This window comes from Thunnus maccoyii, chromosome 9, assembly GCF_910596095.1.
Source record: "Thunnus maccoyii chromosome 9, fThuMac1.1, whole genome shotgun sequence".
Taxonomy (NCBI): domain Eukaryota; kingdom Metazoa; phylum Chordata; class Actinopteri; order Scombriformes; family Scombridae; genus Thunnus; species Thunnus maccoyii.
The window spans coordinates 19,971,336-19,985,726 of NC_056541.1; the positions used below are offsets into that span (position 1 = coordinate 19,971,336).

Below are 14,391 nucleotides of genomic sequence, written 5' to 3' on the forward strand. Positions count from 1 at the left end.
TTAACTATTAACTATTAAACTAGTATTTACTATTCTTGTGAACTATCAGAACATAAAGAGGGATGTAACTCGTTCTAACTCTTTGTGAGCAACATTTAATATTTGGATATAAAACTAATCATACATGATGAAATGGCAACAGACAATGAAAGATTTTTATTGTTTAAAACTAATGGATATCCACACAGATGTTTGGCGGTTTAGACCACGTTCTCAGGACTGCGTGAGAGTGTACAGACAGTAGCACATTAAGTTTAATGACCGCTGCAAATTTCTGGCTCAGCTCCACTCAACTTTAAACAGAAAACAGGTCTGATCAGCTGAAATAAGTTCAAACAGGGACTGATTCATTGGTTACACTAGTTGCTGTTTTCTTTACTGGCCACAGGATGGCAGCACAGGACTTTGTGTTCTGAATGATCAATTATCTACATTACATTACATTCATTTGGCAGATGCTTTTATCCACAGCAACTTACATTTGGGGAGCCATTTGGGGGTTGCTCAGGACACTTGGACATCTGAAGAAGAGAAGCTTGGGATCAAGCCATTAACAATAAAAAGTGATCTTATATTGTATCTAGATATCTTTGTCAGATTAAAACAAGTCTACTTAATATGTATATTTCAGAACCTATACTCAAGTCCTGTTAATTATGATAAAGATGAGCTGAATTAATGAATGGTATGCACTATATTTAACTTTAACTCTGCAAAAACTCTTTTTCTGGTTTCAATAGAATTACAGAACTTTTGATTTCTGTGTATTTTAGGCAAGTCACACAATGCAGGCCTTCCTAATTAAAATGAAAACAAATAAATGAATAAATTAACACAGAAAGTGCAAAGTGAATACAACTAGGAACTACTTTGTTGACTGTACTCAGTGTGTTAAGTTCATTGAAGTTCATTGTCTTCAAGTTTCAAGCTCAGTTAACTCATAGAGTTTACATTAGAACAACTCATGAACAAACTTTTAGTGAATTCCGTTTTAAAGCAGAATGGAAACTCGTGTTTAAGGTTAAACTGAAAAATCAACATTTTTTACTGCGAGGTGCGATGTGCTTTTTGGACCTGTCTCTTTTCTGTCCATTGCTGTGTCTCTGCGAGGGTCTTTGATATTGTTTCACAATGTCTTCGTGGTCCTGGATGAAAATCTTGATCTAGGAAGGAGACAGTAGGAGACAGTATGTTCAGCTGATCATTCTCTATTGACACCCTCGCTGCTCTGTCAGGGTACATACCTTGTCCAGCTGCGTCTCTGTGTCATTTATATCCACACCTTCCTCTTCTCCTACAGCCCCACCTGTTGGTTCATAGAGGTTGAGGGTCGCCATCTTAATTTGTCCCAGTAGGAGTGTTTTCTTTGCTGCGGTTTCCTGGATGTGGTTCCACTTCCTCTCCTGTATGAAGACAGGGGACAACTGAATTTCACACAGAAGATGGTAGTTCAATCCTTAAGCAACACTCAATCTTGTCTTGGCTCTGAGGCCGGTTTTGACACGTGATCATGTCTCGTACCCAGATGTCAGCTTCAGAGCGCTTCTTCTCTAGCTCCATCTGGAGCTTTGACAACTCATTGTTCTTGTGTAGCAGCATCAAGCGATGCTGGTCCTCCAGTGTCAGCAGCTCTTTTCTCAGATGGTCGGCCTTCTCCTCTGCCTCACACTCCCTCTGAGAGAGCTTGTCTCGGACGTGTAGAAGATTCTCTAGATGATCTGCGAGTGCATTTACATCTTGAAACTGTAACGCACATACATGCATTAAAATTAAACTTCATGATGTTCATAATGAGAACATGTCAGTGCCCTGCCTCCCACCTCCGCTAACAGCATAAAAGTCATTTTAAGAAAGCCTATTCTAATGATTTTCTCAATAAATTGATTAATAAGTTTGTCTATAAAATGACAGAAAATGTGAAAATGTTCATTATAATTATAATTTCCCAGAGCCTGAGGTGGCATCTTTCAGTGTGATGACCCTCTCTGAACAGACTCTGGGTCCTCTACCTGCAGGAGCCTGGTGGGCGGAGTTGGGTCGTCAGGAGGATTCGGCTCACCTGGACTGCCCAGCTTCCATATAAGCTGGAGGCAGTCAGTCATTTGCCTCTCCCCTCTGACTTCCACTATGTTGATTTTGGTTATGTTTAGTTTCATTTATCTTTAAGTTATGTACAATAAATTTATTTTTAGTTATAACTCATGTGTGGTCTCCCCTCCTTTGTCCAGCCTTGAGCCATGTTGTGACATCAGCAACTAGAACCTGTGAATGTTTGGCATTTCTGCTTGAAAAATGACCAAATCAATTATTCGACGTTATTCAACAGTTGTCATTTAATTTTCGATCAATTTTTTTTCAGTAACACAACACTTGCAATGTGCTGCAGAGGTAGTTAGGTGGTCTCATGCATTTCAAAAAGACTACTCTGACAGATGGTTTATTAAATGGATAAATATAATTTTATGGTAGACTATTCCTGTATGGAAAACAAATTTAAACTTGTAAAAAGCCGTGCAGTACCTTGGTCATTTTGAGCACTCGCTCCATGAAGTCCCGACACACAGAGAGTCTCTGCACCTGGTGCAGTGCCTCCTGTTTCCTCTCCTTCAGTTCAACATGCTCCTTCTTCAGCCTCTCTATCTCTGCGTCCTTTTCGACCATCTTTTTCCTCTCCTTCTCAACAGCTTGATCAATGTCCTTATCCTTCACAGAATGAGATGGAGTTAGTTAGTTAGTTTGAGAATCAAGGTGTTCAGTCATGGCTGGATTAAGTTGCTGGGGGACCCTGGGGCAAGAATTAGCTGCTAAGCAAAATTCTTCACTTCCTTTGTGTATACTGTCCATCAACAGCACACAAAACATTGACAACATTGACCCTGGGGCCCCTCCACTCCTAGGGCCATAGGGAATTTGCCCACATTGGCCTTGCTGATAATCCAGCATTGTGAACAGTCTAATACAGGAGTGTGTAATGGTCTTACCTTAAGAAACATATCAAAGTCGGAGAGTAACTCCTTCGTTTTCATCCGCTTCCGTTTTAACTCCTCTGTCAGCTCCTTTTCGCACTGCTCCAAACTCTTCAATGTCTACATAAAAACACACACCGCAGGCAGAGGTTACATTACTTTATAATGTAGTATTTATAATGGACAGGTAGACGTAACGCTGTGTTAGCACCTGTTTGTGTTCATTGAGCACTTTGGTAAGCTCTTCATCCTCCCGGCGTTTCTTCAGTATGTCAAATAAAAGATCGTCCCGTTCCATCAGGGGGGGTCTTGGCACCACCAACCTCCTACCCTCAGCCAACCTTCAGTTCACACACAAACATAGCAGAAAGTTATTGATGTTGACCGCTCAGATTGATCTTGGCTCACACACAGACAGAGAGAGAGAGAGACGCTCAGCTTAACCCTCTGGTCTCTATGCTGGCCATTTGTGGCCACTTCACTTTCTTTTTTTGACCATTTTAGCTGTGTTAATGTATATGACATAAAATTTCCCAAGGGTGTGGATTTTTTTCTGTTTTTTTATTTTTAACTTCAGCTCTTTAAATATGTCTATAATATGCTGTATACATCCAGTACTACCACTTTTCTCTAACGTGGACACTTTTGGCCAATTGAAACCTTGTAGCTGAGAGGGAGTTTTAATGTTTTTTGGCCCAGCTCAAAAGAAGTAATTATGCTAAAAAATAATTGTTACTGCTACTTATTGATAGGTATTGACCCGCTCTGATGATTAAAAAAATATCCAGTTGCATCAATTATATGGTAAAAAATGACAATTTTCTGTTTTTCTTGCTTGAAAGGTAAGTGGCAACAGGCAATCTAAACAGGTAGCCTATTTAAAGGGTTAAAATTCTGCCATTGATACAATTTGGATTCCATGATCAGGACGGATGCTAATTTAAAAAAATAACCAGTGAAAGTAGAAAATAATATTAATATATTGTGTCTTTATAGCATTTTCAGAATGTAAACAAGAGGTGGCCATTTTTGGCCACGAACAAGCTGCGTGGGAGTTTTGTCTATTTTGCTTTCCCTGCACAAAAATAACAATGCATAATATCAGTGTTGTATCATATTATCTTAAATCAGTGTTGTTGTTAATTAGTTACATATCCCAGACTGTGTTATTCATTATACAAGAGAAAACACTAGCACTGAGAATATGGATAATAGCTGATTTTGAGGTTGTTTTGCGCAAACAAACTGGCATTTGAAGGTTAAAATCCTACAAAGGAATGGATTTTTTATACTTGTGACAAGAACTGATATTGGTTAAAAACTTTATGCAGTAAAAGTAGCAAATAACATCAACATTTTTAAAAATTGCAGAGTCAGTTTGTTGGTGGCCATTTCTGGCCACCAACAAGCTGAGAGAGTAGTGATTTTGAACAGGACCAGAGGGTTAAACTCACCTTTGTGGAGTCAGCTTCTCACGGACACTCCCAGAAGCCATGGTCTGTTGTTGTGTTTGAAGTTTTTTCAAGCCACAGAGTCTCACAATCTCAAAGTTTAACTCTTTCTTCTGTCAACTTTAGTTTTCAAACTGTGTATCCGTCTCCGTCTCCAGCGGCCCTCCTTCCTTCTCGTTTCCATGGTAACACAAACGAGGGACGTTTAAAGGCACAAAGGCGCAATCAGGAATTCAAATGCAACAAAAGCACAGCTCCACAAACAACATTTAAAAAAATGATAGTTACTTTTCACCACTGCAAAATAGTTGCTCGGGTACATTTAAGCCTCTTTCACACATAGTTCCTTGTAAATTGCAGGTGTTGTGTCGTGTTAAGCACCCCTGCCGTGAAAAGCATCCCTCGTCGCGGGAACGCGCATTTGAAGACAGTCGCCTTAAACGACAACCAAACGTACAGATAATACCCACAGACCTTTTATTCATTTTAAAACGAGTAAATGTCAAAAGGGACGAAATGCTCATGTTTTTCAAGACACAATTTACTACGAATGACAACCTACACACAATGACACAAGTCAATATCATTATCATTCCACGTTACATTCTGTTTAAAGTCCAGATAATTTGAAAGTGAACAGAATAGAATATATTTATGTTTATATATTGTGTATTTATTATATTCATTTTCTGTCTCTGTAGTTCTATATTTTATGAATTCTCCTATAGGGTATTTTTTACAGGCATTTTCTATCCCCTTTGTGATCCAAGGCCTATCTGTATAATTTTGCTTTCTGATGTATTGTTTTATTGGACAGTTTTTGTCATATAAATATATTTTTAGGCTTTGTCAGTATCTTCTTCATTATACAGGCTTTTCTTTTCCAGTTTTGTGTTAATGATTCATGTTTAAATTAGTGGAGGCTGGTCCATAGAGGCAGAGGAGGTTGATCCTCCTCTATTTTTTGAGAGGCAAAAGGGACATCAAAATATAAAAAAGAATATTTGGTTGAAATAAACCATTACCAAATCTTAGTATTTATAAAGTATTTTTTCTCTCTTCTTTGGAAAAAAAACATTGCTGAAATTCTATTTAAAATGCTTCAACAACGACACCTGCAGGGCGGGAGGAGAAAGAGCAGTGTGTGAAGTGGTGGTGGGGGGGGCGCGCAATTGGTGAAGGTGGAGTAGGGGACAGAGGAGGACGGGTGCCTGCTGACCTCTGCAGGGCGGGATCTCTTACGTTGGACTAAATGTATTTCATTTTTTTTCATGCTAATCTGTGATTGGCCATGACACGTAAAATCAACAACCAGAATGCAATATTGACATCAAGTTGGTCCAATGATAGTTTCCAGATTTCATTTTCAATTCTCTCCACTGTAAAGCAGAGTAGCAGCAGTAGATAGCTCCTTGCGTTAGCCAATGCAACAGGTAGCCTATTGTAGCAGCCTGAAGGACTCTTTATACATCCATGGAGGGACTGTTAAGGACTGTTGTTAAGCTAGCGGGAGAAATTATCTGGTCTGTGCAGTGCAGCAGCTGCAGGACGCTGCCGTGGAGGCTGGAGAGAGAAGCAACCGGAGAAACAACCAGGAGACTTAGCTTGTTTGTCATTGTTGCTAATGATATCAGACTGGTTAAGCAGCAGCCACAAAGTTCTGATAACTAACAAACAAGATGACCAACAGCTACAATGGACGTTATGACATGAATACTTCATCTCCATGAAAGAAAGAAGAAGACGTCAGACAACGTGAGTCAGATACAGCTTCTCTCTCTGTGTCTCTTTGGTTGCTAATTTCATCTCTGATGGTTAAATGTCTCTGTGCGGCTTTTTTGTGTTTTTTATCTCCTTAACAAGAATGCAGCAGAGATCATATAATGTGTTGTGGGTAACGTTAGTTTGCTTGTTGAAGTTACAGTGAGCTGTCTGGACTTACTCATTCATTTGTTTTTAATTGAGTGGTTGTTCAGTCACCTGTTGATGTTGTATGATTAGTGTTCAGGAGGTCTGGCTGCTTGTTTCTGACAGTTTCTTTAGTTCGTTTTAAGCTGAGCCGTATATTGAGTAATAAGCTTAAAGTAGCTAGAATAACAAGTGTTAACTAGTGGTGTGGTGTGCTGCTGTGGAGGCTGGTACTGCTGTAGAGGCTGGTGCTGCGGCGGCTAGCGTTGCTGGTGAGGCTGGGGGTGCTGTAGCCACTGATTTTTTGATTTTATGAGGGATGTAGGGCAGCTCCTCCTTTGCAATTTTCAAGTGATCTACATTAACTTAAAAAACAGTACCATCTTCCGCAAGTAGATCAGCACTTTTCCCCTGTTGTCACAGTGAAAGGGCCAAGGAAGTTTACCTCCAGTTTGCCACCTTTTCTCTGTTGGGTTCTTACATTTTGTCTCCACACCTTGTCCCCTATTTTGAAGCCAGGTTTAGCAGCACCCTGCTTCATTTGCTTCATTGTCTTCTCCTGCTGCTTGGTGACATTGTCATGAACAATATCCTTGATTTCATCAATGTCCTCTGACACAGCTTCTTCTGCCACAACATCCTCAACACTGCTGTCTACCTGTGAACAAATGTTTTTACATTCTTTCAGTCTATGTTTTCAACACTGCATCGATAGACCTTAAAATATATTGCGACATGTGTTTACCAACCATGAAGTGTTCTGGCACCTCTGTTGGGTGCCGCGCCTCTTGCCCAAACATCAAAAAGAACGGGGAGAACTTAGTAGTAATCTGTTTTTTGGTCCGCAACCCAAACATGACTGCGTCCAAGTACTCGTCCCAGTTTTGAGCTTTTTTTGCCTCCAGCTTGCTGAGAGCTCTAAAAAATAACAGAACTTTAACAGACAATAGGCATCTCCCAAAAAGATATATTTATGGTCCAACTGGCATTGCTGCTGTAAGTTGAAGACCCTATGATACACATGATGATGATGATGATGATGTTCATAAAGTATATAATGAATTTATGTTAAATCAACCATTTGCCTGACCTTTGTATGGTGCCATTCATCCTCTCTACCAGTCCATTGGTTTGAGGATGATAAGGTGAACAAAGACTCCTTTTGATTTCCAACTTTGCACATACATTCTTGTTTATCTGTTAATATAAAGAGCATATTGTATATAGATCAAACACAACAAAAATATTTCAGCAACATTTTTTAAAAGTATTTTCTCTCTTCCTCAATCAGTCAATATCCTTTTCGGAGCCTCAAACTGATGGAAGAATTTAATGATGCATTCCGTCACCTCAGCTGCCGTTTTGGTACGGAGAGGATAGGCTTGTGGCCATTTTATCAGGTAATCCACCATAAGATGTAAATTACAATGGGACCGTGGTGAACGTGATGTGGGTAAACACCTACCACTAAAACAGTGAGAGATTATAATGTGACGTAATTATCAAAATGTGTATGTAAGATACAAACTTATACAGATGAAAATATTATACAACTCCACAGAAGTTGAATAAAAGGAATCTTAATGTGTCAGACCTCTTTTGGCACGGCTGTGAAGAGAAGATCCTTAATACATACTTTGTGTTATGGCATTGCCCAGAAATAAGAACATTTTGGGTAGGAGTCCAGAATATGCTATGTTCAATATTAAATGTGAATGTGTCACTATACCCAGAAGTGTGTTTGTTGGGAGTTAAAGTTGATGGATTGAAATGGCATTGGTATTCCTTTCTGTGAGAAGGATCATTCTTATGAATTCAGCCCTTCAGGGACTTTATAGAGATAATGGCTTAGATGAACTTAGATGGACACTTATAAAAGACTATATAAATAAGAGACATGTAGTTTAAGAGGTGAAATACAAGGCCAGTACAAACCTGAACCTTGTATGTTGAAGAAGGTTGTTGTTGTCAAGAAGGATTTGTGATGCAATGATCTCCTAAGCAAATATATTATATCTTTTTGTCTGTAACCTCTGGCTTATTGTTCATGTGTTGTGTATTTGCGTTGTCTGTATTTGGTCCTATGTTGTATTCATAAAATGTAATTAATTTTTTTACTTAATACAGCAGCAAGTTTCACACTTATGCTACTGTAAACCTATATTAAAATTAGTAAAGCAATACATTTTGCTGAGTAGCTCTGTTTTAATATAATATATCTTGCATCACAGCTTTCCTTTGAAGGTGTATTGTAGTATTTTGTATGACTTTGGAGAGGAGTGTCAGTGTGGATCATCTGTGGCTTTGGGAAGAAGTTTGACAGTCTCTCTCCATTTCCAGTGTGAACAAATTATTGTTAACAACACAGTTAACGTGCAAAATCTCAAAACACAAAACCACTAAAAAGAATGTGGCTGTGCCTGCAGAGCAGCTTTTATTTTGTGTTAACCCAGGAGCCAGTTGTTTCATAATTTCTGCCATGTACAGTATACCACCTTTACGGTAAAACAAAAACTGTAAATGTGTGTACACCAAGGACCTCGGTAATATGACCACTGAAACATTAAGTCCAGGCGTATGATTGACAGGTGTTACTGCCGGAAAATGTGTGATTTTTTCACTTTAAGTACAAAAAACAAACTTAATATCACACCTTTAACCTGCTGATGCTGGACAGTGCACACAAGCACGTGGCTATACATACCATGCTCCTCACCGTACTAGACTGACAGACACAGGCACACATGATGACACTTTGCTGACACACATGTCAGAAACAAGATCAGTTGTGTGAAGTCGTTAAGGCTACTTCTATCCATAAAATGTAGGCCTAATCTGTACGGCTGTATTAGAGTTTGACAAGTTGCTCACATACTGAAACATGTTTGGAAATAAAATCCCACTGACCTGCCAAGGTCACTCTTTACAAACTCATGCTGTGCAGCCAAAAATCTGCATGTTTGCCTTTTTTGACAGTTGACAGTGAGGAGACACTGGAAATGTGGTGAAAGGGAGTGAGGGGATGATATGCAACAAAGGTTGACAGCCTTAATCAAGCCAGAGACATTGCAGTACATGGTATTCATCTTAAACCACAAGGACGACCACAAACACACAGAATTTTACTTCTAGTGGATGTCCCAAAGTTTACAATGATACAAAAATTTGAGAAATATCTATAAAATGATGCATGTCGATGGTGTGGCACAGACATAAAGCATGGCGTCTTGAGTTTGAATATTGCACGATTTCACTGAACATCACACAGCTTCGATGGAGAGCTGGAACAGACTGTTACAGAATAAATATATGAAATGGTCAAACCATGTGAAATAAGATTATTTTATATGGCTAGTGATTTTCTGTATTTTTCCTATTGTCAACAAATCTCATGTGCAGAGCCAAACCAACAATGAACTGATTCTACTTACAAGTATTATGTGTGTGAGTGTGTGTATCCAAAGTCTGATATCAATCAAGCTTTATTTGTATAGCACCTTTCATACAGGTTAGTGCGATTTAAAGTGCTTCACAGATGACTGACAGATTTCAAAACTGTAATAATAATAATAAAGGAGAATGAAATAAAAATTTGATTAAAAAAATAGATGAAAAACAAAGAATCAGCTGTAGCTGATTTATAATTCTTTTATGCAGACCAGATAGGAGAGCATTACAATAGTCCAGCCTGCTCGATATAAAAGCGTGCATTAGTCTCTCTGTGTCACTCAGAGAGAGAAGTGGTCGCACTTTAGCAATACTTTAGAGATGATAAAAAGCAGATTTGGTGACAAATGCTGCATGAGCCTTAAAGTTCAGTTCTGAGTCAAAGACAACACCATGGTTTCTTGCTTGTTGTGTTGGGGTAAGTTCAAGGGAATTTAATTTTGTGACTAGTTTCTCTCTCTGAGCTTTAGAACCAATGACTAAAATTTCAGTTTTACCTTGGTCGAGCTGTAAAAAGATTTGTGACATTCAAACATTAATATCTAATATACATCTTAAAAGAGAATCAATTGGTCATCGTGAGACACAGCCACATAAAGCTGTGTGTCATCGGCATAACTATGGAAAAAGATGCTGTGTCTCCTGATGAGATCACCGAGGGGTAACATATATAGATTAAAAAGGGGTGGCCCTAAAATTGATCCTTGGGGAACTCCATGGGTTATTTTAGAGGTTTTGGAGAAGTTAGTCAATTCTAACAAAGAAGTCTTTGCCAGAAAAGTAAGAGGAAAACCAGTTAAAACAGTTCCAGACAGTCAAACGTGATCCCTCAGTCTTTTGTGATCAAAGGTATCAAAAGTAGTGCTCAGATTAAATAGTATCAACACTGAAGGTTTATTGGCATCTAGATGTATCCTGATATCATCAACAACTTTTACTAGGGCTGTCTCAGTGCTATGATTATCCCAAAAACCAGACTGAAACATTTCTAACTTATTGTTTGAGTTAATAAAATTGTTTAATTGTATGTACACCAGTTTGTGTAAAATTTTGCTTAAAAATGGGAGATTGGAGATTGGTCTGTAGTTAGAGGTTTTTAAGAGAAGAAGCTTCACAAGTGCAGTCCTGAATGCTGTGGCGAATACACCTCGCTGCATAGACTGATTAAAAATGGTTAGGATCTCCCCAGACACTTAATTAAAAAACATTTTAATTCAAGTCAGAATTGAGTCAAGGGTGCATGTGGAGGACTTCAGTGTTTTTACCACTTCCCTGAGCATTTCAGCATCAGAGGCTTCACAAGTGCAGTCTTGAAAGGTGTGGGGAATACACCTGGCTGCATAGAGTGATTAAAAATTGTATATTGTATTACTCTGTGTCGTACACCTCTGTTGCTGTCCAAAAACTATTGAAAACATATCCGTGAGCCACACCATTGCACTGGGTGACATGTTCCTTCACCAAGATGATTACAGTTACAGCAATTTGTTTAGAAACAACTCCAAAGACTAATAGCAGTGATCATGTTTTCAGTCTTCTGAGAGTTGTTCTGTGTAAGGCAGACGACACTAGCTAGCTTGTGCTACATATGACAACCCATTGACTTTGTACTGACGTTCTTTGAGAAATTAACAATGAAGTACAAAGTCAAGAGGTTGTCATATGTAGCACAACAAGAAAATACAGAACAACGAACAACAATGAAGACTGGAAACTGATTGCTGCGATTACTCTTTAGAGCTGTTGCTAAACAGACTACCGTGACCATGAACTTTGGGGTGAAGAAACATGTTATAGAGTCCAGTGGTGTGGCTCATTTACATGTTTTTAATTGTTTTTGGACAACAACAGAGGTCACAGAGGAATCTGATATATCAGGCTTTGGATTCACACACAATACTTGTAAGTAGGACATTGTTGGTTTGGCTCTGCCCATGAGATTTGTTGACAATAAAAACGATATAGAAAATCACTAGCCATATCCTTTAACAACCTTAAAGCTATTTATAAGGATATTAGTGGGGAAAACTGGATGTAAAGGGATTTTAACAGTCAGCTACTTCTTCAAATATATACCCAAGTGGCAAAATATATGTCCCCAAAACACTATATCACTAGTCATGATATAAAAGGCATCCTGGTGATCTCAAGGTCTAAGATGCTGACCATATACTCATAATTTCCCCTGGTTTGATCTGAGTCAAGGAACTTTGTTGCCCTTATTTTTTGTCACTTCCGTACTCTCTGCTGTCAAGCAATGACAAAATGCTGAAAAAAATTAAGTAAACACTTGAAAATAATGACTTCATGTGTTTATATATTGTATTATGGTGGCTATTTCACCTTGGAACCATAGGTTTTTGACTTAAACACAGAGGACAATGTATGTACCAAAATATGAAAATATGCCAATTGGAGGATATCATAGAGTGAGTTTCAATGCATTTCTGGGCCAAGACTACGTGTACTGCTTGTCCTGAAGTCCCCAAAGTCACGCAGTTGACTGAGTTCACTTCTAAAATATCTTTGAAGACTTGTTATCACCTTTAAGGAAGAGGTGTGTACATTACTGAGTTAATGGTACTCTGACATTACATGTTCATACTGGTAACACAGTGCCACACGGCCATGTGGCGACAGAGGAAGGTGGCATTAGCACTCTTAATGGAAATGCTGTGTGCTGTTTTTTTTGCATAATAATTGCCAGGTGTGGCGAAGACAGTGATGCTGACAGCGACAGCAGCAGAACCAGAAAAATGCATCTGCTGATGAAAATGTGTGTCATGCATACACACAAACACACGCACGCACACACATTAAAATGAGCAGAGAAAGAACGAGGAAAGGCATGACCGAAGGCAGTGAAGGGGAAAAACAACAACACAGATAGCTGTAGGCAGAGATGCTGCTGTATCCATTTTTGATGAATGGACGGCTTGCTGCACACACACACACACACACACACACACACACACACACACACAGAGTACCGTATTAATACTAATGGAATGATGCTATTATAATAAAAGCATGTTGTGTCAGGTGATGGGCACAGTGTGAGACTGAGGAGATGGAGACATCACACCCGTGTAAACACCAGCAGACCTTTTAACAGCTGAAGAGGAAGAGGAGGAGAAGGTGAATAGGTCAGAATCTATAATACAGACACAAAGCCCACAGGACAATGAAACTAGTGCTGGTAGCATAGTCATCTTTATTGACCCTAATGTCACCCATTTTTCCTTCAAATATCTTTTTAAGTTGCCTTAAAGTGTTATATCACTTTTTATTAAGTGATATATTCAATATTCAATCCAAATATCCAAATTCACTGTGCTTTTAAATGTTTGCACAATAATTACAACAAATGGAAAGTACAAGTCTCTGTATCACTTAATACACTGAATACATTTCTCTGTTTTTTACTGTTAAGGCTGCAACAAATGATTATTTCCATTATTTATTAATCTGACGATTACTTTCTTGATTAATAGATTAGTTATTTAGTCTGTAAAATATCTGGAAATGGTGAAAAATGTTGATGTCATAGTTTCCCAGAGCCCAAGTTGACGTCCTCAAATGTCTTTTGTCCAGACCAACACAACCCAAAGAAGTCTAGTTTACTGTTACGGAGGACTAAATGAACCAGAAAATATTCACATTTCAGAGGATTTGGACTTTTTTTCTCAAAATGACTCAAACAATTAATAGATTATCAAAATAGCTGGCTATTTATTTTCTGCGGATCGACTAATTGAGTAATGGACTAATCGTTGCAGCTCTAGTGTTCACATATATCTATATGTTGGTTTGAATAGCAGTGGTACAGTAACTAAGTACATTTACTCAAGTACTATACTTAAGGTACTTGCACTTTACTTAAGTATTTCCATTTGATGCTACTTTATACTTCCACGCCACTACAGTTCAGAGGGAAATATTGTACTTTCTACCCCACTACATTTATTTAACAGTTTTAGTTACTTTTCAGATGAAGATTTGACACAATGGATAATATAACAAACTTTTAAAATACAACACATTGTTAAAGATTAAATCAGTGGAAACAGATTTGTGTATCAGAACTTTGTTTTTTCTTCTTTCCTCTCGCATTAATCATCTCACGACGCCTCAGATTTATCTGGTGACCCTTTGGAGGGCCACGATCCCTAGGTTGGGCACCACTGGACTAAACTAGCTAACTGTTTATAAAGTAGTTGAAACTAGCTTTACCTCCAGCAGCTACAACAGTAACATGCTGCTCTAACACTGATACTTCAGTATTAATGATCTAATGATGTCATATATAATAATATATCAGTCAGTGGGACAAAACAAGTACTTTTACTTTAATACTTAAAGCACATTTTGCTGCTAATACTTATGTACTTTTACTAAAGTATGCTGTTCCATGCAGGATTTTTACTTGTAATGGAGTATTTTTACATTACTGTATAGGTACCTTAATTTCCCTTTTTGACTAATAAAGTAGCTACTCTATCTACCTATCTACCTATCTCTCTATCTCTCTATCTCTCTATCTATCTATCTATCTATCTATCTATCTATCTATCTATCTACCTATCTACCTATCTCTCTATCTATCTATCTATCTATCT

General features: G+C 38.3%; 1 protein-coding gene and 1 long non-coding RNA gene across 3 annotated transcripts in view; one reads left to right on the forward strand and one right to left on the reverse strand.

Moving 5' to 3' along the window:
- Window positions 1-141: 141 nt before the first annotated feature.
- Window positions 142-4,933, reverse strand: cfap73 (cilia and flagella associated protein 73). Its single transcript, XM_042420828.1, has 8 exons — window positions 4,706-4,933; window positions 4,421-4,587; window positions 3,178-3,307; window positions 2,982-3,086; window positions 2,521-2,703; window positions 1,522-1,743; window positions 1,245-1,403; window positions 142-1,163 (listed from the first exon to the last, which is right to left on the reverse strand). The coding sequence occupies exons 2-8, from the start codon at window positions 4,459-4,461 to the stop codon at window positions 1,035-1,037; spliced, it is 969 nt and encodes a 322-aa protein (XP_042276762.1). The 5' UTR covers window positions 4,462-4,587; window positions 4,706-4,933; the 3' UTR covers window positions 142-1,034.
- A 1,199-nt stretch (window positions 4,934-6,132) lies between these two features.
- LOC121903499 overlaps window positions 6,133-14,391 on the forward strand; it is a 30,634-nt gene continuing 22,375 nt past the window's right edge. For both annotated transcript variants that reach the window (XR_006098061.1, XR_006098060.1), the window contains exon 1: window positions 6,133-6,172. This is a non-coding gene — a long non-coding RNA (uncharacterized LOC121903499). The remainder of the gene's footprint in view (window positions 6,173-14,391) is intronic.

What these genes read in the sequence shown, in the direction of transcription:
- cfap73 (XM_042420828.1), bottom strand. Translation starts at nt 4,461, where the DNA reads ATGGCTTCTGGGAGTGTCCGTGAGAAGCTGACTCCACAAAG. An exon ending in GAGAAGCTGACTCCACAAAG is followed by an intron (nt 3,308 to 4,420) that starts GTGAGTTTAACC and finishes TGTGAACTGAAG; the next exon opens with GTTGGCTGAGGGTAGGAGGT. An exon ending in CAGAGACGCAGCTGGACAAG is followed by an intron (nt 1,164 to 1,244) that starts GTATGTACCCTG and finishes TCTCCTTCCTAG; the next exon opens with ATCAAGATTTTCATCCAGGA.